This window comes from Poecile atricapillus, chromosome 4 (assembly GCF_030490865.1).
Source record: "Poecile atricapillus isolate bPoeAtr1 chromosome 4, bPoeAtr1.hap1, whole genome shotgun sequence".
Classification (NCBI taxonomy): domain Eukaryota; kingdom Metazoa; phylum Chordata; class Aves; order Passeriformes; family Paridae; genus Poecile; species Poecile atricapillus.
In genome coordinates this window covers 8,835,886-8,862,203 of record NC_081252.1, presented here as the reverse complement: position 1 = coordinate 8,862,203, position 26,318 = coordinate 8,835,886, and the positions used below count along the sequence as shown (strand labels likewise).

The window sequence follows — 26,318 nt, the reverse complement described above, 5'->3', positions numbered from 1 at the left end:
AGAGCCACAGTTTCAGCAGAGAGTATCTACACATTTTGGTAAGCACCACAGCAACTAAATGTTGCAAGCAGTTAAATATGGATCCAGATTATGAAACTTAAAAAAAAAATAAAATTCTTTTATGATTATAAAGTACTTACCACTGGCAATCTCCCATGCACTTTGTACAAATTAACAAGCACAGTGATATCCCATGGGCGTAAAGTAAGAGGGTGAACGGGCTTGACTGAAATTTCATTTTCTTTTTTGTCATTTTCCACTCCTACAGCTGTCCAGCCAGAGCTTGAGGATGTTGACAGGGACAAAACAGGGCTTGAAATGACCTCTTCAAAATCAGTGTACATGTCATCTTCCCCAAAATAATTTTCCTAGGAAAAAGAATTGTTATGATCATACAGAGAACAAATGAAAAACATGCAGGCAATCAACTGAAATACAAATCAAATCTTCTGGTTTTAATCCCCCCTAAAATAAGTGGTATAGCTATAATCTATAGCTAGAGTAACATAGATACTTTCATTTTATGAAAGCTGGATAGCTTAAACTTGAAAATTTATAGGCACTGTGCTTCACAGAAAATGAAGGCAGCTCAGTAGTTCTCCCAATACTGGTATTTGAGATGCATGCAACACAAGTAACTGTTCTGAAATATTATTACTGACACTTTTAAACTGATTTTGTGCTTTTAAAGAAACAGAACAGAGTAAGAACACAACACACATCCTGCAGGAAGTCACCCTCATTCAATTCTCTAAACCTTTTTTTTTTTCATCAAAATTAAAAGTCTTAAGCATGTTTCTAAAATATTAGGTCAAAAATTTCTTGCTTGGGTCTAAAAGCCACCTTGTGTCTAAGAAAATCCTCTTCAACCATCTGAGACCAAAGTAATGCTGCCAAATTCTACTGGGAAACAAAAAATCCATCAGGTTTCTGGCAGTTTATCACATCTTCTCCCTTAAAAGTAAAGCTAAACTCTCAAGAAGAATTTTCTTACAGTGATTTTTAATAAGGCAGACCCAGCAGAGGGTCTGGAGCAGTAGGAGCTCCAGTAAGTCACTCCTGACAACTCCGGCTGCAAATGCCAGGACCTATAAATCATTCATTTCCAGACAGTAAACCCTTAGCAGGGTGTGCTACACCAAAAAACCACCACCCAAGATTAGAAGCCTTAAGAAAGCTGCACGGACAATGTGTGTCCAGGGATCTCTACACCATGTATTAAAAAAACATCAATGAAAACAAACTGAAAACAACCACAAGTCAGGAAAAGAAACATAAAAAGCCCAGCTAGAAATCTTTCAAAAGATGGTCCCAGCGCAGCTGGACCAAAAGTTCCAAAGAGAGTCACAAAAATGCTAAAAAGAGCAATAAATGCACATTTTCATAAATAAGCTATTAATCTAAAATTTCTCTAGAGAATTAGAATAGAAAGGCTAAATTTTTTGTGAGAAATCTGCACCTAAAAATGAAATAATTATAGAATCAGTGATCTAATGTAGTACTGTTTGCATTTAGCTTCAGAGGCAAAAGAACTGAAAATGTGCTGCTTTGCTTGAAAAGCCAGAGCTCCCTCATGAATTAAGGGGCTTCAAAAAGAGGGTTCAATAAACAATTCAAACATGGATTCATTTGCTCTGTACCAGGAGAAATCAAGTCTTCAAGATGCAGTACTGGCCTAATTTTAATCCTATTTATTTTATCAACAAGATGAAAAAATAATGAGCATATATTCAAGTCCTATACTCTACAAACCAGTATTTTCTGCTGTTGCTTGCTTATACGCTATACCTTATAGAAATTAATGAAAACTACTGTGTCAGTGAGTCCTGATATTGATCACCTGTCTCAGAAAATTCCTCAACCTCTGCTCCAAAATGTCAGCTCCAGAAGCATTACCTTAGCCTAGATCCGCACAGGTTGATACAGATGTTCAGAGAAAAATAAACAAGCAAAAACCCACAAAAAAAAAATCCAAAACCCCAAAACCACACACACAAAGAAAAAAACAACCACAAAAATCAACCAAACTCCAAGCATTTTACTGTTAGTCAAACAGAATGGACACATTCATCTGCCCTGGCTTTTATCACCACAAGGGAGGGTGAGAGAGATGGGAAGGAATTAAACTTAGACACCCTAAAAAAGAAAATTACTTATGGAAGAGAAGACAGAAGAAAACAAACAAACCCAAACACACATTCTAAAGCATAATAGATTAATGTCAAGGAAAGGACACATAATCCTCCTCCAATATTTACTAAAGAAGCTTTTCAAATTAAGCTTATTCTCATGTCCTTCCCCAGTCCCCTCCATGATCCTAACTCCAGAAATGTCATGGAATCTAATTAAGAAAAACAACACACTGCAGAACTTAAAATGTACCAAAAGCATGGGTTCTGGTATAACTCTGCATAAATATTGGAGTTTAGATAAGCTCTAGTTGTAATCATGGAATATTTTTTTATTTTATTAGTGGAAAATTGAAAGAAGAAATTTTCTGCACATGTCCAGAACATGCAGTATTTCTTGAAATAAGAATTATGCTGATATGGGTGTGTATATATATATATATATATATATATATATTTATAGATATGTAAGAAGTCTTCTCCCAAGCCTGTGACAATAACATTCATTCCAGCAATACCAGATCACCAAAGAAATTCTAAACTAGAACTAGTGCCTACCAAAAGTTTCCGTCCAAATTCACATATTCTTCAGAATTCAAATTTTCCATTTCAGAACTAATTCTTCCCTTTTCCTACAAATGGCCACCCACAAATTTTACGAGTGGTGCTCCTCTGCCTACCTTTATGGAGAGAAAGGCTTTGAGCAAGGGTCCATACAGGGTTATCTGGGAATCTGGGGAGAGTTCCAGCTCCACGTGGAGCTTATCCGGGGGCAGCTCCGAGGGGTCGAGGGGAAGGCGGGTGGAAGCTGTGGGAGATGAAATCACACTGTCGGTGGTTTTCTGCGACGGCCTTAGCACAGATAACATTGTTTCTTCCATTTCTGACACTTGGGAGCAAAATAAGAGTAGAAAACAGATTTTGATTACAACTTAGGCCTCTGTTGGACAAAGTTCAGCAAACAGGAATGTGTATTAAATATACAACTTTTGGCACCTAATTTGTATAGTTACATTAGCGTATCTATGGTACAGAACTGGTTTTTCATCTCTGGTAACTATGGGAAGAAAAGAAACTATTGAATATTTTAGTCAATGTTAATTATGCAAGAGAAAAACAATCCCTCAAGTTCTGAAAAAAGTATTTAGTGTATTTATCTTGCTTTTGAAGTTAAACAAGGACATGCTTTCATTTCAGCAGAGCAGATTTCCCACAACCACACAGCTACTGCAGGATAAACAAGAAAGAATAAACATGCAAAGTGCAAAGCTGTACTAAAAATCTATTCTGAACTAGTAGCTCTGTAGGCCAAAATTTTGTCTCCAACAACTCAATTACTCTGGTCACAAAACAGTTTGGAAATTCAAATCTTATTTCCTACCCCTTCTTTCTACTTGGAGATAGGAACAAGAGAGCCAAAAAACTGTCTGTCCTAAGTGAGGAAAGGCAATGAGAATGTAGTGAGTAACTGGAAAGGTTTTGGGGATGTGAACTGATTGCTGGGGAGTAGAGAACTCTGTGGGGAAACCATCAAAAATTGATGCTCCAGCCGGAGGAAGATTCCAGGTGCCCATTTATCGGGAAGAACTGGCACGTACATAACTACAGACACCTGCAGCCAGAAACCTCCAAGGCTTGAACTCCCCATTACAGTTCTTGCTCAGTGCTTGCACACTATTTTATGAGTTACACATTAGCCAAATGCTGCAGTGAGATGACCACTTTTTATGGAAACTGCATCTTTTGTAGTGCAACGTTTCTCAGAGTTTTATGGACCGACTCAAAATACGGATGTTGCTACTGCAACAAACAGGTTCCATCGGCATCACGGAGTGGGAGTGAGGTGGACTGCTGAATTAATCACTGGAGGAAGCTGTAGATGAGTTACCTGTGTATGTACAAACTTGCAAATGCAGGAAATGTTCTCAGAATGAGAGGAATGCACATTTGACACAAGCTGACAGTCTCACAAGAGCACTTAATGAGCATCTGCAAAATCAATCTCACCTTTTCTGCCTCATCCTCGCAAATCAGAGCTCTTTTAGATGTCAATTGTTGGAACTAAAACCCTAAAAATGCCATCCAGCATGTCTCCTAACACCTGCTGATTGTGGACCTTTCAAATTAGCCCTCATTATTCTTCTAACATCTCCATCAGTTCTGCTTCTAGAATCTCATCCTGAAAGAGTTTTATGTAACCCCATAACTTCCCACATATCTCCCTCTGCATTTAAATTAACTTACTTTAATCTGTGTTTATAACTTTTTTTTTTGCAAGCACACACTTATAGGATATTTGTCTAGAAGTATTTAGAGAGTTCAAATAAATTCTTAGATATTAGAATTTGACTGACCAGTCCAACAATCATTTCTGATGGTTCAGTTTACCAGTGAACAATGAAATCTCAGTTTGATACCCATAAAAGGAAGACAATATTATTACATCTCATATATAATGTATTTAAACATTTAAATCATAAGATGAGATCACAACATCCAAAAGAAAAAAACTTAGAAAAGCTAAAGAACACGATATGGCCAAAAATATTTGGCTTCCTATTTAATATACTGATGTTTAATATACCGAGTGATATTTTAACTTTTGCAACAACCCATTTAAGAGATACACTTGGTTAAGGACAAGGAGAAGTGAACTGCAGACAGCATCCTCTTTTTTACACAAGGAACTGGGACACATCCTGAAATGCAGCAGTATGGAATGTTGTCAGGTTTTAAGTCAATCCCAGTGCATTCTAATGATCAACACATCCCCTTGAGACATAAAACTGCAATTCAGTTCCAAGTTCATTTCTGCAGATGGAAGCAGCAAAGTCTCAAATGACCCATGCTAACAAGGAAAAGGTAGTGACACTTACAGGATTGCTTTAACTGCTCATCTGCCTTCTGAGGATAAATTGGGTGCCAGGAGTAGTCAATTGTAAACACAACACTTGGGACGGTCCAGCATTCAACCCATCCAGCCCTTTCAAAGGAAACAGCACCCTTTTATTTCAAGCACAATACTTCCTTTAAGTATCTTTAAAGCAACTTCAAAAGTTCATGAATCACAAATGAAATAAGTAAGAAGAGTCAACATAAAGATATAAACACATATAGAAATATGTCCATTAAACTCACTCTTCTTGAGTAATGTTCCTCCATTTGGGCTTGCCCGTTTTCTGACCGCTTTGACATTCCGCAGAAATACAAGACTCAGGATTTATTTTATTGGGCTGACAATCCTTCACCAGCATAAAAAGGGAATATTTACTAGGATGGCAATCAGGCAGATACAAATGAAGATCAACATCTTCTCCCTAAAAATCAAACATCAGCAACAGGACAGTTAATTTGCATTCACTTTATGCGTAATGCTCACGCTATTTTCATGTTTGTATGTGCCATTATCCTCATTTTACAGGCAAAATTAGACAAGAATTCTGTTTCCCCCCAAGTTTTAGTACAATCCCAAGAGCTCTATAGTTCTGGATATTTACAAGTCCAGTACCTTGCACATAACCAGAGCAACCTATAAAACACTGGAGAGCAACAGGAGATCCCTGTTCTTCTGTTGTTCAAACCATACTGCAGAAATTAAATTAAATAATTAAATAACTAACCGAAGCTTACTCCACATCTCAACTAAATCACACTTTAAAAAGAAAGAAACCTATAAAACATTGATTTCTTTCCTATCAAATGATACCAAATTAGCAACATCACCATCAACTAGTTTTTTATTTTTAGCAGCAGTAGACAGCCTCTATTTTAAGGAAGACAAAATGTACAGTAATTCAAAGAATTATCTGCATCTGTTAAAAAAAATTTGTGATCATTATTAATGCTACAGAATCTCTTAAAAATCTAGAAAATGGCTTTCCAAAATGGTTTGGGAGTAGCTAGTGCAGTATTCAATTCCACCTTTGATTTTCACATTTCATAAATAAAGAGGGACAGAATTCCAAGTGATAAAACACATAGACTGGCACACAATTTAAGTATATATAATAAATATACATACTGAATGTCTATCTACATGTATGTGTGAAGCATATGCATGTTTGTATTTTTCAGAAATATTTTCATTTTTGTCTTTATATGTGTGTATATTAATTAAAACAGCCTATGATTAAATGCTTCCCACAAGAAAACTGAAACCATTTACCTCTGGGTTACTTAAAGAAAAATTCTATGAACTGGAAGTGCAAAAGACTATTTTTATTTCAGGAAAGAGTTAATTCAAAATTTCCTGATTCAAGAAAGTAAGGGGAGCTGTCTCACACTTACAAGACAAAAGATCTTACCCTTAAGGAGAATCTAGTATTGCATGTGGTTGGAACAAAGTCAGTGAAAGGCAGAGAAAAAACAATGTTCAGGGTTTCTCCACACGCTGCTAGATAAACTGGGAGGGAAAAGGAAAAAAAATTAGTCAAAATTACTCCCTATTTTGTTCTTAGATGAAATATCAAACATACATGTAGAAATTATGAAAAGATATGAAGGAACTCATGTCACTGAATATTGCCATTTAACTACACTGTACTTGGAGCAATACATTACAGTAATCAATTATTCTGGAAGTATTTACTGCCTACAGCTTGTTCTTTCTAGAAAGACACTGTACTTAGCACAAGGAAATCTCAGGCAAACAATAAAAATAACTATAATATCTTGGTGTTTTTCTTTACTCAGCAGGTTTTGGGTGTAATTCTAGTACTTTCTCTCTACATGTATTTATATACAGTCTTTTGTGGATGACTTTTGTTGTATATGCTACTTCTTCCAAATTAAAAAAAAAGTGATCTCACCATTCTCCTGTTGTTTGGTGGAACAGTCAATCCAATTGTGTTGATTCGCTGCCCAGATCATTTCAAACTGATGGAACATGACTTTGAAGTTCCACATGTATGGAACAAATGAAAAAATATCAGGTGCGCTGTCACTGGACCAGTCTTGGATCAAATCTAGAGCCACACCAAGGAAGAAAAGGTGAGTTAGCAGCTATCAGGTGAGTGATTTCTTAGGATGTTCATGTTGGAGAAGTTGATGTTTACTCTGACCAGAGCAGCAGATTACACTGGGCACTGTGGCACTACCCAGACAACAGCTCTGGCCTCGCTCAGGGGATAACTTCATTAGCATGGCACCAAGCCTGCACTAATTAAACCTTCCTCCCAGCAGGGCTAATTAGCCCAGGCAGCACCGCAGTGATGGGGCTGCATTCTTTCCATTACTGCAGCTGGAGCTTCCAGCAACAGTTGGGTGGTGCTATACCACCTTGCATTGCCTTCTTCCTCACAGCCAGAATCCTGAGGAGCAAATTACTTTTCCTCATCATCTGTCAGCCACAGGGACAGAATCCAAAGCCCAAGTATTTATGAGACAAGCAAAGAGAGATATCAAGAGAAATCAACGTCATGGATGATAAATATTAAGCAAATCAGTAGCCGTGGTAAGAGTTCTAGTAAGAAATAAATTTAGTATCACTTAACTGCAAATCACATTTATTTAGATATTAGAGAATAAAATTATTTGTGTTTCTACTTAAATGCAAGAGTATCATGTAGCTGAACATTCTTGAATAGGTATCAGGAACTTTGTCCTCAGAAACAATTTGTTGCCTTAAATACGTGAAATCAGAGAACCTGACCTTGCACAGCTCAGCAAAATTTGAAAAGAAATCCCAAAGAAAGAATATTTGACATGTAATTTATTTAGCAAAGAGGTTACCTGTAAAGAAGCTCTTCTGAGCAAAGATGAAATGATAGGTTGCTTTATAAACCTCCAGCTCGCACTGCCATGTCTGTGGCATGTTCCATATCCGGGGATAGCTGGCATTAATGTGGAACTGTGGACAAGAAATTAAAGCATCAGGATTACCTGAAAAGACAACAATGCCCGACCCTGTCTCTCAGCAGTTTTCACGTATGTACCCTACTGAATAATTAAAACTGTTTTCCTGCTGAGATGAACAGAAGGCCCTTCCAGTTCCTTAATAATTTAATCTCTGTCTCTCCTTCTGTGTTTGAAGGTCAACTCTTAGTATATTCATTTATTTGGAAAGGAATACTATGAATTTCAGATACATATGCTGATGTAGATGCACAAAGCAATTTAAAAAGCAACGCTTTCACCAAAAGCATCACTTTTCACAACACACCAAAGGAAAATCCCCCGGAATATTTTTCAACCATTGATATATTGCTCAAATTCACACAGTAAAAAAACTCAAGATAATTTAAAAACCAGTAAGAAGGGTAATCTACACAATTACAGAAGTGAAATATTAGGCAAACAAAAGAATAATGCAGTATCAAATCTGTCTCAAGTAGTTCAAGCACACTGGAGTGCTTTTAAGTACTTGTGCACACACATCCTTTAGCAGAGCTAGTGTGTGTAATAATTGATTAAGGCAAAGCCTGTATGAACATGTGGCTACATAAGAAATGAAGCAACATTTGTAAATCCATAATTTATACACCAAGTTAGTGCTTCTAAAGTCACTAAAGGTTACACACATGCACTGTTATTATATTGGTATATATAAATGCCTTATATATTTAGGTCTTGCAAAACACATTAAAAAGGCATTTTCCTGCATTAAGAAACTAAAGACTGCTCCAAAGAAAAATAAATATGTTCTTTAGTAAAAATCCTCTAGAGATTGATTAATTAAGCTTTGTGCTTATTGATGCACACTTACCGCCAGCATTTCTGCTTCCAAGAGAGTCCTGTACTGCATGCTGCTGGTGGCATCCACGTGGAGGAGCTGCCCTTTAATTGTAGGTGAATAGCCTGGCAAACAAAAGTTATCAAATGATCATTTAGACACAAGAGTTACACCAGTATTTAAACAATTTTTACCAGTGATTTCAGCATTCCACAAGAAGTATTCTAATGGGTATTTGCCTTAATATCTTGCAGTGAACTGTACAAGGAAGTATTTTTGTTCCTTTCCTTAGGAATATACATCCCAAGATTGTAAAGGAAAAACACTTAAAGACATTCACACACACAGGAATTATGACAACTATCCAGGAAAAACAGTAGGGAAACAAACCAGCCTTAGCCTCAACTCACCATTTTCACTCACTGTCATGGGAATATTTATTTCCAAATAGGATCCTGCACCAACATTTACATGTACAGCGTTTGTTTCCTGCATTGCAAGAAAGTAAAACAGTGCAAATGTGATTTCTAGGTTTATTTATGCCTCTGGCTGTCATTATTCACACCTGGATTAAAGCACCTGCTGATTAAAATCTTTCTTGCCTTCAGAAAAATCACTAATGAACTATCAATATGCATTGATACAAAATAACGCAGTTTTTAGGCTGAACAAATACTGACTGAAGTCCAGTTAGAGAAAGAGCATAAAATACTCTGATCCAAGGCCTGGGAGGGCAGACTACTACACATTTCTGACACTACAATTCTGACCCTTTCAGACCCACCACAAAACAACAGAACAGGTGTACAATGAAGTGATGCTGTATCCCATTTAGAAGAGTAGCAACAAGGAGAAGAAAAATCCAAATTCCTACACATACAAGTTTTGTTCCCCCCAGTGTCATTCCTTCATTCAATATCAGAAGCAATTGTTTTTTCATCATGGTGAAATTCTTCATCAGAATGTAAGATCGCACAGGACATACCCAGATCATGAAGCCCCAAGACTGTAGGAGCTGGCAGGCTTTAAGATGTACCTTGAAAGCTTAAAAGCATCTTAAAATAATGCCTCTCAGAATACATTTCTCTTTAAAGAGTTTGCTCATAATTATAAAAAACAAAGACAAAAATCACCCAGCTTTTAAAACACAGCTCTGGAACAAACACCTAAGACAAGTCAAACTGTGCACAATCAAAAAGCACAGTACAACCACACTAGACAAAGTTAATTTCTTGATAAGGTTTCATTATTTACCCTGTTCTTGGTAAAAAGCAAATCAATGGTGGCATCTGCAATGATATTCATCCGCAGTTCAAAAGCAAGGATCTGCCTTGGTTTCCCAGGCTGAGCAATTTCTGAGACTTTCATAACTTGATAGTCCGGTGGGAAGAAAAACTTCCACAAGCAATCCCTAATGGAGAAGAAGAAGAAAAAAAAAAAGAGCTGTTTTTGGTTCACAGAAGAAATATATATACGTTTTTATGCATTTACTTGGTTCATTTAACTATATTCCTCTTAGCTGAGTCTTTAGAGAACCAGTGGATGTGATAAGGAAGAATGTTCGTTGAAAATCTTCATCACGGGAGCCTTCCAACTCATTATTGAAACCTCCAAAAGCATCAATGGCAAAAAGTTAACTTTCAGACAAAAGCCATACATTTTAATTCAGAAGGCAAACAAACCATGTTTTTCTTCTTATTTCTAATCCTTGGTTTACAAAATCTGCTGCAAAAGCAAAGTAGGAAGTCATCTATTTATTCTTCAGTTTCTGCCTAAATAATTGATGTAAGCCCAGAAATAAAGACAATACAAAACTTTAGGACCTCAGAATGGAAACCACACATGTACAGATTTATAGCTGAATGTGCCATGAAACACAACAGATGAAGATGAAGCACAAGACAGAAGACTGCTGAAGCACAGACAGCAGAGCTTGCATAGATCTCAAAGGAGTGGAATTCCTTCTTGCACCCAACACCTGGCTGTTGTAGCAGCTTAAAAGTCTCCAGACATCCATGATCTATTCAAAGCAAGACACAAAAGTGTTCCTAGTATTTATCTAGGAACTCTATGCACTCTGCACTCACCTGCTTTCTACTGAGCCAGTTAAGATGGAAAAAACCACTCCATTACTGGGCAAGCTTTCTTTGGAGTATTAAAAGGACCGTTAATGATTCACTGACCTCATATTTCTAGCAAAGGGTTCTAGAAAGCGACATTTTCTCTTAAATGCACTATCATATCTAATGACTACTCTTTGGGCTGCCGTCCTCACACTCCTGAGAGACAGTAAATCATAACAGTTACACAGGAGGACTAGTGAAGGCCAAGTACAAGCCTGTAATTAACAGGGGAAAAGAGGGAAAGCACTGATTATGTCACTTTTGCTTAATAGTCCTTTACTCTCTAAACAATCCTATTGTCTTCACAAAAAATGCTCACATGCAAAACACCCAGGGACAAGTGAAGAAGAGTAGAACTCTAGCCTAATATCTTGTATTGAAGTAACTAGATAATAAATACTTTGGAGATAACATCAAGCAGCTGATTATGTTAAGCAGGGATAAATTATTCCTCCCTCATTATTTTCACAGCCAGATTTCTGCTTCCCTAAAATTTCCTCATCAATATGCAGTTTATTCCCATATTAGTCTAACAGGAGCTTGATAAATCTAAAGATCACCAATTAACAAGTTAAAACCTTTGGGTATGTAACACTTAATACACCGTAAAAATACTTTGCTTACAAAAAGGGAACATAATCTATTAATTTTATAACGAGAGTAATCCCAACTTTGGAAGGCAAACATGATAAACTCCAGTGAATTTACTAATCTTAAACCACTGTGGCAAAACTCTTCTTTCAGACTTGGTCTATCCCAAAACACACAAATGAGAAAAGTCTGAGCAATCACACAATGGAAACTTGAGAAAGCTTTCTCAGCAGTACTGGATATTAAGATGAAAGCTGTAAATCACTGTCATACCTCTGCCTATCAGCCCACGGCCCATAGTTGAAGTCTGTCCCTTTTCCACACACAATGTCCAAACCCCAGCATGGTGGCAGGTCCTGTAACTTGCTGTCTTCGTTGCTGGCTTCTCCATCATTACTTTCCTCTGTCTCCTCTGGTACGAGACCTGTATTACATCAAATAATGAACACATCCTTAAAGGAAGCTGCTTCAAATTAGCATGAGAAATGTTTGCTTAAGCACAAGACAATTAAGAGTCCTGATGACAGTTTTATTGGAGAGCACTACAGTATATAAATATGAAGACACAATTCAAGGCAGACTTCCAGTGGAAGGCCAAGAAATATGATCAAAAATAATCCAAAATTGCCACCTACCCTACACCTGTACACACCATTACTGAAATGCGTTGTTCTTGTTCAAGATTCAGGCAACATTTTAAGGACAGTCAGAGCAAAAGCGTATTTATGATACTTCTATTGGCTCCAAAACATTGCATTAATTCTCTCAGCATAAAGATTTTTTGCCATCAAAAAAAAATAAAAATAAACTATCTTTGTATTTAACAGATTGTACCTGGTTCATCCATATAGTAATAGATATCAACATCGTTGGACTGCATTACAACAAAACCTTCACCCATCAGCCTCGGTGGTCTGCAAGGAAAGAGTGCAAAGATAAAGAGTAAAAATCCACAAGCTGAGATTATTTAAGATCTATAAGAATTCAAGTTACTTTAAAGACAACATATTATGCAAAATGGATTTGCAAAATTATTTGAGGGAAAAAAACCCCAAACCTTTGATCATGATGTTGCTATTATTATTATTATAACTATTACTTTAAATAACTTAAAAGTTTAGTAAACTCAAGCACAAAGATACCAGGTTCTTCTCCACAAAGGTATTTCTCAGATATTCTAAACCACAAGTAACCACTGGAGTTTTACTTTCAGTGTTTCTTCCAGTCAAGAGTTCCTTTCTCCTTGTCCTATATTGTTCTTTCACCTGCTAATTGTTTTCTTACTAAAATAGCCCTCTACACCAAAGGGACAAGACTTTTGGTAATTAGACCATTAGTTAATAAAAAAATAGAAAAGTAAAAGCTGTTCTGCCTCAATAACACTTCCCTCAATATAAAAGGATCTAAGTAATAAAACTAAGAGATGAAACATTTCTCCTAACACTTTAAAATTGGTATATTACAATCCCTTTTCCATGTTAATTTACATATTAATAATTCTGGTTTTACTGCAGAATACACTATTGCAGCTTCTCAGCCACTTTCATAAACTGTCATTTCCTGACAAAAAAACACAATTCCTACGACAGTTTATGAGTGTGACCTGTTAGAGCACATTGCCCATTTTATCACAGCTCATTTTCAAAGGCAGGAAGCCTTAGAAAAGGTGGAAGACAGCAGATGTAGAGATCATGTACTGCCAGAAACTCTTCAAAAGCGAAAGAGCAGGAACCTTGAAACTAAGTTTACTTTGACTGTAATGACAGCAGTGAAAGATTAAATACTTTAAAACAAACAAGATAATGGCAGTAAATTAAAATGAGATTATTATTATTATCATTTTGAAGTATTCCCTAATATCTATCCTGAACTACCACCTTGAGCCTGCTGCCTCCAAACTTCTTCTACTTTGACCTCTTTTACCTAGCACCACTTTTTGCTCTTTCCTTGAATTTCAGAGGACTTATTTGCAAAGAGTGATAAAAGTATTGAGATGGATGTCTGCAGTACAAAATGTCAGTTTTCAAGGTGAAGTTAAACCACCCAACTTAAAATTTAAGCCAAAGCAGTATAAGAGGGCAGGCTCTAAAGAGTCAAACATTCTCCACTGCCAGTGAATTGGGCAATTATTTGAATTTGCCCAGTAAATTAGTGCACATTTTGTGCACAGATGCCATCCTTCAGCCATCATGAACTGCAGGGATGGTAAGAGCATAAAAAGGCAAATACTTAGAGGAAGCAGGAGGGAAAGCTAATAGTTTGAGTATCTTAATCCTATTTTGTTTTAATCTTGTTTGTTTTCAATATTAGTTGCAGAAATTTCCTTTGTCGTCATGTTGGAAGAGTAAGATTCTGTACACAGCCACCGAATGTTCTTTGAAAAACATAAAGGCATGTTACAAACAGCAGCATTTGGCTGATAAAAAGCCAATTAAGGTACAAATTATGTACAGTTTATTTTATTACTTCATGCAAGCACTCAGGCTTGTGTTTGACTTCAGTTTTTTCAAGCTGCCTAACCTCACTTATGCAGAATACACAGAGGTAAAAGGATCAGCAATCTGTCTTCAAAAGATAACATGGTTTCCCCTCTAGAAATATCACACAACTTTTTCCCAGTTTGGGTGTTTTTTCAGTATTTCCTAAACCATCAATCAGCTTTACAGAAATCAACACTTTAAACCTTGCATTTCAGCTAGAAATTTAGCGCTGGCAAAGCCTGGCTACAGCTCTAGTACCTGAGAGAAGGAAAACAGACCTTGGACACAGGATGCCACATTCCTGGAAACATTCAAGGCCAGGCTGGAAGGGGCTCTGAGCAGTCTGATCTGCTTGAAGATGTCCCTGCTCACTGCAGAGGGGTTGAACTAGATGGCCTTCAAAGAAACCTTTCCAACCCAAACTATTCTATGATTCTATGTTTAATAATAGAGCAGAACACACACACAAATACAAACCCAAAATAACACAAAAAACAGCGCTTTTCTCCATAAATGAAATTTGTTCAAGATCCAAAATTAAAAACCTTCAGAGCTTCAGGTAATAAACGGCAACTGAGTAAAATAAAGACACTGAAGCACAACAAACATTCTCCTCTTTGTGCTCTTAAAATAAATAATAAAATAATATGGATACAAAAATACCCCAAACTTACTCATCATTTTGAAGACCAACATATCTTGGACTTGGAACCAGCATGACTCGAACATTTTCCAATTTTCCCTTCACGATGTGCATGAACTGATCGAGGTGGCTTGAAGGTGGTTTTGTGGTGTATGTCAAAAAGGCATCATCAAAGTTAATGCAAAGTGTTTGTGGCTGATAGTGATTCCCAAATGCCAAGCGACCCTAAACCAAAAAGCAAACTCAGTAACTCACAGGTAATCACTGATGTCTTATATCTAAATACCTATTTACACTGATCTCCTACATTTAAGTATTTATTTACCTACAATAATGCAGTTGAACCAGCTATGTGAAAATAAACATGGATAAAAGTTCTGGCCATGACCTGTGCATACCTAAAAATATTTATTTGTTAAACTCTGAATTTTTTCTTCTATTACCTCAGTAACAGCTTTCCTGGTTCTTTCATGCTGTTGTTAATTTGGGTTTTTTTGAGGGGGGGAGTGTAGTTTTGGGATGCAACTTCAGATTTTAAAAAATATGTCCAAATACTGCTATTAAAACATGCAAAGGAAAAAAAAAAGGAAAACAACCCCAAACACCTGCCAAAACCCCAACACACCCCATACTGTACAACACCCACAATTTAATTACTTGGTGATACTCTGAAAATCATTACTAAGTCTAAGGCAAGAGTATTTCCCAGAAGCTATAACATAAATGTGTTTCCATGGGCACCAGCAGGATTTGTGACTGTGTCAGAGGAATGCTCATGGCATAATTTTATCTTCTTTAAATCATGAAGGCAAACAAAAACTTTAAATAGAATGTGTAAGAAAAATAAATGGCAAGAGTAATTTTTAAGCAAATACTGATAAATATTTTCCTTATAAGGGTATTTTCACTCACCGTGCTCACATTGACTTTAATGACCGGAATAAGTGATCTCCATGAAGAAGAGGGGTCTTGAGATTCTGTTTTTACTTTAACACTACATTAAAAAAAGAAAAAAAGGGGGTTATTATTTTGTCTTTTCTGCAGAAGAACCAACCAAATTTTTCAACTAGAGGTCTTCAGGGCACAAATCTCAGGGAACACTCCTTCACCAGAGGAGGTGCCTCCTGCAAAGGACCTGCTAGCAGACAACTTTCCAGGCTTCCCAAGCCTGGGAGAACAGCAGGAAGCACATGCAGCTGACACCTTGGTGCTGACACAGGTAGGAAACAGGCATGCCTTGTTTAACTCAGAGCAATAGTTAAATAAATCTTCCTCATGGGATCTTGGCCTGTTCTAAATACTCCTGTTGAGGCATGGGATTTTTCATTTCCCAAGACACATTCTCCTCAAAGGCAGAAATCCTTCCTGTGCCTGTCAATAAGGGCTTGAGATAAAAACACAATGAGACTGGCTGGGAGGCAGAGCCCTTACTCAAACTCAGGACTGCCACAGCATCCTGCAGCTGCCCACTGGCCAGCAGCAGTGGCAGGACTCAAATCTCATTAGATTTCCTCTGCTCATGACAGTAAATCAGTCTGGTGTGGTCCTGCCCAAAGAGAGGCTGATTGTTGAACCTCTGACGGCACTGCACATAAGCCATGTAAAACTTCTTGTATTTCCACACCATGTTTTCTGGGATACCCCAAAGAGAGGAATTAACAGAAGACAGTTTGTGTGCTGTACACAAGACCATACAGATCCTCACATTTTGCCTTCTCAATGTCTTGAGCAGCTGTTACTTCTACTGAGCAAAACCGCTATTATTCTGCCAGCATAATTCTCTTCAACACATGCTTCCTCTCCACACTGTATTTGAAATAGATTTTTCAGCCTGTCTCTCTGATCATTAAACAAGACTGCTTGGTGTGTTGGGCTGTGTTTTTTAATTATTATTGGTAAGAAATCTGAGGAAAGGGAAAATATTCAGACTGTCAGGCTTGTCAGTACAATTTCTCTCAGCTATGCTTCCCTTGTTTGGCCTCCAGAGCACACATTAACAAAACATTCCCCAATTAGTTCAGCGCTTTGCAGAACAAAGCATCAACAAAATATCAAAATTAATAATTATTTACCTTTCAAGATTGGCATGTGTTCTCTGCCTCCCATTCACTTGTGCTCTCTCATCATCTTTTTTTGCTGGAATTATTGTGGGATCCAAGCCAAACAGTTCTTGAAGTTGTCCATAAAGTTCAGAGCGGTTGTACACGTGAAATTCAAAGTCATTCACCATAATATACAGTCGAGTTTCTGCCTTTGGATCTAATCAAATAGTAGGAAAAGAGGTTCTAATTCTATTTCAACACTCCCGTGGAATATTTAGTTTCTCAAATTTGCACATTTTGCAAAACCAGTCCACACAGTAGTGAACAGCTGCTGAAGTATATATTAAAAAGCAGTAAAAAACTCCACAAAGTAATTGAAGCATTCTAAGCAAATCAGTAAAACTTGGCAAATAAGACAGCTGCATACAAAACATTAAATCTGAAAGGCATTTCACCCCTAGGTCACAGTGCAAAAATAAATCCAGCCAGAAACTGCACAAAATGGTAAATGAAGTTGTTCAGTCTCATGTATGAAAACAAACAAACAAATACCCCTCTTTATGCATAGACCAGAAGCATCAGTGAAAATTTCTGCTTTTTAGCACAGATATCACTGAGATCAATTCAATCTCAAAACCCAAATGGTTTTCTAGCCAAGCTCCCTGGTACAGCATGCCTGAAGTGGAAAAAAGCTCTCTCTCACAGAGAAACAGAAAACATTAATATGCAGAACTAACAGGATCATACTAATTTTGTGTAATCAGTCAAATTAATTTTGAATTAAAATTTCAACTGTTCTATCAGCTTGGCTCTCTGATCCTTAAAACCTATTTTAACATCTGCTGATGAAACAGAGAGCTGACTGTGACATACTTTGACATACTTTTGCCTCAGAAAGTGTGACCTAATTATGCAGTTAATGTGAGGGAAAAGCTCACACCACTTCCCCCTAATTACCCAGTTGAAAGAGTGCCCATTACACATTGACTCAAGAGACCTGAGCTGCTCTAAAAACCTCATCTGGTCTTCCTAAGTCAAACAGACTTCAGGCAGCTGAAGAATCAATGGTTATTACAGCAGTCCCCAATCTGTAACTCAGGGGGTACAAACTGAAGACAGCATTTCCCAAAGAAAAGAGAAATTAAAACTCAGAGCAAACATTTGTGGTCAGGGTCAAAAGAAGAAATGCAGATGCCCAAGATCCAAGGTTTAGAGATATCTGCTTGATTAAGTGCACCCAATTTAATAAAAAACTCATCTGTCCCCCAAAATCACACATCTCTGCAACACTGTCCCAACAACAACCCACTTTTTCCCCATCACACCTACAGTACCAGGTATTTCCATATAATTATAAAAATATATACATATGGAAAGCAAGCTTCCAGAACACACTGACATCACAGTTTTCTTGATCAGGAGACAGGAAAGTTAATAAGCCAGCTTCAGTTCCTTCCTGTTTTCATAAAAGCACCATCAAATCCATTTGTTGCCAACCTTAACTTGCATCAATAAGAGTCAGACAAAGAATAACACGGACAAAGATCGGGACACACAATTGCTCACCCGGGAGATCTCAGTAGCATCAAGAACACAAATAAATGTAATTTTTCAATTCCTGGATGCAAGCATTAGACTTCATTTACTAAATGAAATCATATGTACTTATTCATTTCTTTAAAGGAGATTTAAAGAGACAAGTATCTCTTCTTCCCAACAACAAAACCAAGGTTTGACCTCCACACATCAATTTGGTTGGCTAAAACACTTTTGAAAAAGAAGAAAAAAGGGCAAGGAAAAAGAGACAAGCAAATCTGAATGTTATGACACTAAATGATTCAAAGAAGCATTTATGTAGGTTATGTGTAAGTAACCACCAGATTGTTTCACAATGTGAAAATTGATAATGGGCTGTGGCACCTAAGCCAAGTCATCAGGGTGTGCCCTGTCCACAACATGATCCTCCAGTTTTTGTTCCTAAACCACTTCCACTTCTCAAGTATATACAAAACCTCAAGCCCCAGCATGATTTAAAGAGTATTTTAGCCATCTTACTTTGTTGTCAGACCTGGACACCTCTAACTTCTGTTAGAAGTCCACTAATCAAGTAGCTTTAAATGCCAGCAGGAAACCTTAAAGCCTTGCAATATTGCAAAGCAAAAATGCCACCATAAAGGACAGGCAACCATCTTCACTGCATTAAATGTAATTCCTTTTTTCATTCTCTGATCCACTAGAGAAATATGTTTTAACTAGCAGATGAGGACAATCCTATGAAAACCTGCTGGAAAGTAACCTTTGGTTGGAAATATCTAATTAACTGTAAGACTAGGTTCCATTTCTTGAATGACGTTTTCATGGCATAACAAATTTGAATTGTGCCCTACCACCTCAGAGGGTGAGCAGTGCCTCAGTAAATAAAAATGAGCAGCTCTTCCAAACTCCTATCACTGCCCAGAGCTGTGTCTCACATTCACCTGACTGATTTTGCCTGCCGTACTTCTGCCACTGCTGAGCTCGTACTGACACAGCAACAGCTCCACGAACTTGCTGACAAGTCTAAGAGGCTTCACACCAGCAGAAACCACTCCTAAAGGCAAGGACAGGAAAAAAAAGCCCTCTAAAGTTCAATGACCCTCTTAATAAGTGTACTCAGCTGTAGACAGCTAACATTTCTGGACCTCCTTGAATAAGCAACGCAGCTGTGACAGCTCCAAAAGTCACAAGAGGCAGGACCCAAGTCCCATTCAACAAGATTTTACTCCTATAAATGATTAAGCATACAGCCCTAGGCTACTTTTTCACTGTGTTTTCTGCAGATACAATTCATCTCTTGCATCTGTGTTAATCACCCATCTTCAGCCAGAGATAAGGAAGAAAAATAAATTAATTTTTCACACTTCCCCACTTCTGTAACCACAGATGTCATCAAGACATGGGCTTGTCAAATATTAAGAACACCTCTTCCCATAACACTTTACCTAAAACACTGCAAGCACAACACTCACTGAAAGCCAGAAACTAAAGCCACTTACAGAACATAAGACATCTCTATTCATCACAGTTATCAACTTCAATACAGAGACAATTATGCTTGGACTCCTGCTAACGAAAGCTACTATTAAGATTAATGAATGGTTTGGGTCAAGAAGGGTTCATGTCCCCGATAATGAATCCTGTATTTATTTCATCTACTCTGCAACCAGTGAACAAATCCATACCTTCTGAGGATCCAGAGTACTTCAGGTACATATTTACAAAGCAATTGAATGCCTGTGATTGTGCAAAGGAAGTGTGTTCCTGTAGGCTACCTGAAAATTTAAACTTTGAAACCTACCGTGCTGCTTCTGCTTAGGGTTGTACATCTTCCACCAGCGAAAAATGATAAATCCATCTTGAATTCTGAATCAAATAAATTGGAATAAAAGAGAAGCTGAGAGAGTGACAATCCAACATCCCACATGCAGTTTGTGCAGAGATCTGCAGCTGAGGCAGTGTACAAGCAACATGAAAGCACAAAGCATTACATTACACAGTGTATAACACAATTCCTGCTTTAGCTGAAACTTGTATAAAACCCCATATCCACTGCCTCCTCAAGGCTTTCCAAATCTGATAGCAAGAATCAAAACTACAAACTATTTGCTGGCGTGCAGTTCACGAAACAAATTCCTCTGAATCCCAGCAAATACATGCCAACTACTTGGCCAACATGAAGCTTCCAGATTTAAGAGCAGAAGCACAAGGGAGTCAAAGACATAAATAAAAAAAGTTACCCTTCATATTCCAAAGTTGTTTATTTGACAAATGTTAAGGACAACTACCATCTTATCCAGCTCTCACTTCCAAATGATAAAGCTAAAGCAGCAAACAAGCTCACAAGTACGTAGGAGTGGTAAATGCTAGCACCAAAAGAGACAGTCTGACATTTATAAATAAATTGCTCATTTGAAAAACTACATTTTGATTTGTGCTATTTAGACCTGTATTTAAAATACTTATTTAGAAGGGGTACTCCCTTGGATGTTTGTACCTGATGGACATGTCCTCTGTGATGAAATAGATTTCACGCACCATGACTTTTCCAGACAGCACAGAGAACGAAAAGGAACCTAATTATATAAAAAAAAATAAATATTTATTAGCCTAAAGCTTTTGATTTTATGAACAGAGAGAATACAGCATTAAATTATCTGAAATGGGTTAACTGAGTATCTTGAGTTTTCCCTTAGAAGGGAAGTCAGAGATTCACAACACAGAAGACAAAGTACACAACTAAAGGATGCTGAGTTTGGCACAACAAAACAATCAAGCCCCTGAGGCACATGAGTCACTCAGAAACATCCAGGTGCCTTGCAAAGCTCAAGAGAGTTAGAAAAGCTGCTTAGAACATTTACAGTCTCAAGCCATTGTGTGCAAGACCATAATCAGAGAAACGAAGATTCCTGATGAACTGTTTTCAAAAATTTTAAATGGCTGTAAGGATTTTGGTCCAATTATTATGACAAATTATGCTTACAGCAAGAAGGATTAATAAGTATGAAAAGACCAGCAAGTAATGCAACAGCCCAAATTTTTCCTAAGGCTTTTCACCTCACACACAGAAAGTTAAGTACACCATAATTTAAAAAAAAGAAAAAAAAAATCAACAGTAAACAACTGAAACCAAGCTGTAAATCATGGGATTTAATTAACATTATGTTCTACTTACTGATGAGGTTTATAAAGAATACTACATATTTGCTGAGCCATGTCAGCTAGCCTTACTCAACGGCAATTTCACAGATAAATTTTAATAAAAGCCTATAGATCAAGTGTAGCAGCCAGTGAGTATTTAATCTATTTTGCTCTTCAAAAAAGCTGGATTTGAACATGGTTTGGAACACAGTTCTCAGATTCTTGAAGACATAAGCAAATAAATTGCAAGGGTGTCTCTGGCAGGCCAAGTGTGAGTGGGATTTTTTTTGGTTTTAAGTTTTCACTACGTTTATGATGTATAGTTGCAGGAAAAAGCCCAGAACTAAAGTCATAGCTATTCTGTGAAGCAGACAGAGGAAGGCAGAGGAGCAAGTAAAGAAAATTAAAAGTGTGATCAGTGAGGTTGTAGGCTACAGCCCTCTGTGACTCAGCACCAGATATTTTTGTAAGTGGGTGAGTGCCCAAGTGATTTGCACTGACCTGTTTTATTGAAAAAAAGTTTAAAATATTTTAATAAAAAGTTAATGGATTTTGATGCAAAATGTTCTAGCCAGTATCAATTCTACATATCATAGTCCCAGTATGGATCAACCGGTGGTTAGTTGTTCTGACAACTTATTTAGAAAGCAAGGACAGTGTTGGAACAGGGACTCAAGGCTTGAGTCTCTGCTTTGAATCCACTGAATGTTTTCAAATCACCTTAACAAAGGAACACTGAGTTTACTTCAAGGTTTTAGCAAACTGAGGTATGATAAAAAGCAGCAAAGAGTGGCATTACATTAATCACAACTTACCAATATGGATGTAGCCATGTTTATATAATCTGTTAAGAACCAGCGTTAAAATGAGTCCAATGTTCCGGGAATTATAGTAAGTTAGGTAGATAATCCATCCACAGGACAATATTGTTGCTGTTGAAAGATTACAGTGAATTAAAGCATGTTTTAAAGTACATTGACCCAGATAAAAACCTTACCTATTAGGACTATGAGGCATAGCAGTGTTCTTCCTGCTCTTCCAAAAATATTGAAACTGATGGGACACTTCAATGGGTGTTTTTAGAGAGTTGGTGCGAGAAGGGTGTGAAGAGATGGGGGAAAAAAAGGGGAAATAGGAAGGCCAGAAAAATATAGGCTGTTCAGTGCTCTTCCATTCCCCAGTAAAAAAAAAAACCTGTCCTCCCAGAGGACCACATTATTTCATTACATCACTTATCATCTGAGAAGTTAGATTTTATAGACTGAATTGTAACATGCATTGTCCCACAGGGACATTTATTTCAGAACACCCTAAAAAACCCCAACACCACCCAAGTCATACTACATCCCTTCCCTACTTTTCTCCAAATTGTGAACTGTAACTTAAATTTCCAGTCTTTCACATATTATCACAGGAAACATCATACATGAAACCATTTCCTACGATACTACATCCTGAGAGAAACGTAGCAGCCCTTGGGTTAGCAAAAATATCTCAACAGTTCAAGCATGGAATTTGATAGGGAAAAAAGGAAATAGCAATCCAATGAGAAACACTTTTTTTTTTTTTTTTTTTTAATTAGGTCTGCTAATCCCCAAAGTAATTTTTACTTTAGTTGATTAAGAGCTAGTAACCTGATTCTAATTACAAGGGTTCTCTAAGCTTCCAGAAGGACAAACCCAAAAGGAATGGTAATGCCAAGGAATGGACTACTTCCAATTCACCTTACTGATAATTACCATTCTGTTTCACCCAAAGCAGAGTAGGGAAAAAAACCTGAACCTTGTAACAGAAGTTTTTCATTTATGTTAAAAATGGAAAACTTTTATGGAAATGCTGAAGTGCAGACTGGCATAGGAGCATGACACCTTCACTTTGAAGAGAGTTCAGGTGATTACTCAAAAAAAAAAAAAAAAAATACAAAAAAAAGTCTGTTCTTCCACTGTCCCTTTAATTTTTTTCAGCTGGATACTCAACTGTGCTTCATAACAAAACTTCGTTGAAAGAGAAAGTGAAAATGGCTCCCATGACTTTTGTCCTTTCCTTTCTGGAAATGGATCCAGTGTGACCAAAATTCAAGCAGCTCATACCCTTGGACAATAAGCTGCTTGACACATTAAACAAACCAAATCTGTGTAGGTGATCACACAGGAAAGAGCAGGGAGGGTGGAGGCTACATCCCAGGAAAGAAACTCCAGCTGGCATTGAGGGCAGGCACACTCCAAGGACAGTGTTCACCTCCCCCACTTTCAGGTGAGTAAGCTCCTCACAGCTGGTGCCCTGTGGGGAGGGAGAAAGGTGGGGGACCCTTACTCTGAGGGTCCATAAAGCTTAATTTGAGGTTCAAGTTCCACTAGACACTGCTAGATGGCTCAAGTCAAGAGGGTGCCCTCTTCAGGTGAAACGTTCTGAGAAAAATTGGGAAACCAGTGCAGTTTCCAGTCCTGATCCATTGCCTTCAGCACTAGATTACACCAAATCCCACAAACTTCATTAATTTCATTATTATACTCTTATGTTTTCAAGCCTATTCATTGAAACCAAGTTTTGGAAATTGCATCTCCGAAGTCTTACTGCATGTGACTTTTAGAAATTATTCCAGAAGTGAGCAACAGCTCTTTGAGGAGCATGTTCATTTCTGGAATTCATCACCTTTTACTGAGACCAGTAGTTGGTTGTTTCAGCATTCAGGATAGGAAACTACTGATATCTTTTTATGGTCCATTATAATAGAATGCCATAGGTCAGTAGATAAAAGCAAAGGAGGAAAGGCTGGTTGAAACTGAGTCAGTTAATAAACTCAATCATTCAAATGTGTTTCTAGCCAAACTTCATAACAGAAAACAAGTCAAAGCTTTTGAAACCAAAATTTTCAGATCTATTTGCATCTGTCCCACGTTTTACCATGAGCTACTACCACCGACTTCCCCTATTTTCATCTTGACTACACTGAGAAATCTATGTTGAGCACAAACTTTCCATTTCGACACATTAGAAGTGAAATAAATAACAAAAAGTAAGCACCCTCAAATAATTTATCTATGTCCTTTCTATTTAATTTGGCCTACTGAAAAATAATTCTAGTATGTCAATAGCCAACAGACTGCTTTAACTTATCAGAAGTGAAAGTGAAAAAATAAAGTTGATCCTGTGTTGCCCCTCACTCCAAGTCCAAGAGTCAAGGCTGGAAAGCAGGCATTAGCTACCTTTGGAAAAGTCTGAATTCATTGCACACTTTCAGTATTCTTATGTGGACCTGAATACAACTTCATATTTATTTTCCTGTCCTTGATTCGCTTGTTTATAGATTCAGAAAATAATAATACCTACACCAATATAAGCAATAGCACTAGTGCTATTAAAAAAAATAAATAAATCAGCATAACTAAATCAGGCATGTTTACAAATCCAGCTTGAAAATGATTAAATGAAAGCTTGGCTTAAAGGCTCATTGTGGCACACAATTCAGTCTGGAAGCTGTGTCATTAAACACAGTAGTCCTTAGATCACTTTCCAAACTACACCAGATTAAATGGCAGGTAGGCACATACTGGCATAAGGAAGTTATTGTAGCTGACTGTCATGCTAATCCTTTGTTATGGTATCATAAAAGAACCAAAACAGAAGAGTTAACCTTACCTACTAACAGCCAAACCACGTTAGAGTCATGTTCTGTCAGGAAGTCTTCCAGCTGCGTGATACTTGGGACAAAACTATCATTTTTTCTTTGATCCATTGCTACACTGTTTTTGCATCAGCACCTATAGAACTGAAGGAAAAAGAAAACCATTTCAAAATCAAAATCAGTAACATGGACAGGAAAAAATGGACTATGTACCATCTTGAATCATCTCCAGCAGTCTGTTTAACACAAATACAAATGTACTTGTTTTATTTCTTCAATAACATCTTCATGATTCTCAGTTACCTCTTCTACTCCAGAGCTCCAGAAACGCTTCCACTCATCTCTGCTGGAACAGTTTCCAGGCACATGACTGCCCCAAACAAACTACATATCAACAAAATACCAAAATATGCTCTCCAAATTTAGTACCCTGAATGCCCTCTACAGCATACAAAAGCAAATAAATGTCTAAAACTGTTGTGCAACAGCAGTAAGTCAAAAGGCAACTGAACATACAAGTTAAAATAAGGCTGTATTAAGCTTACTAACATGCAAAAATGCAACAAGATTAAACCCCTGCCCTTGCAGAAGAAAAGGCCAAAGGAGACACTTCAAGCAGTTACAGAAAATTCCCAAAACCTCCTGTATCCATTAATTCTGTTTAAGGATTGATTTGCATCATTCTGTAAAAACTGACTACCTGGTTGATCTGTTATAGAGAACAGAAAACCAGTCCTGACCTCTTCTGACTTCTTTAAATCACCCATAAATCACCTTGCAACTGGGTTATATTAATTAAATGTGATTAGCAGGGAGTTGCTCAACTCAGCAACATCTGTAATTACACAGCAGTATTTTTGTTGCATTGGTTTTATTTGAAGTCTTCTCCCTTGGACCTTATCTGTCAAATCTTCTTACAAAAAAAGAAGCATTAATTCTGCTTCTTTTTTTATTTTCTAACACCTTCCAGCTCCTGGCAGCCTGTCTTCCTGACAGTATTCAACCTTCAAAAAATGAGTAGACTTTATTGCCCTCTCTTACAAAGTCTCTGCTGGTTTCTCCATCAAGAGCTTTAGAACATAAAACTCATATTGATGAGTCCTTAGTTTTTCAGCAGCATAACAGCTTTGGAATTGTCGGTATTTGCAAATGTTAGCAATAAATGTAGCAATTCATCTGTTTTTTCCTTTAATACTGAAACTACTATCATTATTTTAACTGGAAGAAGTTGGAAAAAAGCTGCCTTTAATGCACTTGTTTCTCCTGTTGTACCCTGCTGAACCAACAGCCTGTGTTTAGAACTACAACAGGAGTACAGTCCCAAGAATAAGTGTTCAT

The 26,318-nt window shown here is 37.3% G+C and overlaps 1 protein-coding gene across 9 annotated transcripts in view; it reads right to left on the bottom strand.

The window, feature by feature from the left end:
* The window catches only part of BLTP1 (bridge-like lipid transfer protein family member 1), an 86,704-nt gene that overhangs the window by 54,000 nt on the left and 6,386 nt on the right, over positions 1-26,318 (bottom strand). For all 9 annotated transcript variants that reach the window (XM_058837435.1, XM_058837437.1, XM_058837441.1 and 6 more), the window contains exons 2-20: positions 24,995-25,124; positions 22,171-22,287; positions 20,712-20,790; positions 20,016-20,080; positions 16,709-16,895; positions 15,549-15,630; positions 14,668-14,861; positions 12,348-12,427; positions 11,787-11,937; positions 10,054-10,210; positions 9,210-9,288; positions 8,833-8,924; positions 7,860-7,977; positions 6,938-7,093; positions 6,434-6,531; positions 5,268-5,446; positions 5,006-5,112; positions 2,810-3,018; positions 141-368 (exon numbers count right to left, since the gene is read on the bottom strand). In XM_058837435.1, coding sequence (XP_058693418.1) covers positions 141-368; positions 2,810-3,018; positions 5,006-5,112; positions 5,268-5,446; positions 6,434-6,531; positions 6,938-7,093; positions 7,860-7,977; positions 8,833-8,924; positions 9,210-9,288; positions 10,054-10,210; positions 11,787-11,937; positions 12,348-12,427; positions 14,668-14,861; positions 15,549-15,630; positions 16,709-16,895; positions 20,016-20,080; positions 20,712-20,790; positions 22,171-22,287; positions 24,995-25,091 — 2,475 coding nt within the window. In that variant the 5' untranslated portion in view covers positions 25,092-25,124. The remainder of the gene's footprint in view (positions 1-140; positions 369-2,809; positions 3,019-5,005; positions 5,113-5,267; positions 5,447-6,433; positions 6,532-6,937; positions 7,094-7,859; positions 7,978-8,832; positions 8,925-9,209; positions 9,289-10,053; positions 10,211-11,786; positions 11,938-12,347; positions 12,428-14,667; positions 14,862-15,548; positions 15,631-16,708; positions 16,896-20,015; positions 20,081-20,711; positions 20,791-22,170; positions 22,288-24,994; positions 25,125-26,318) is intronic.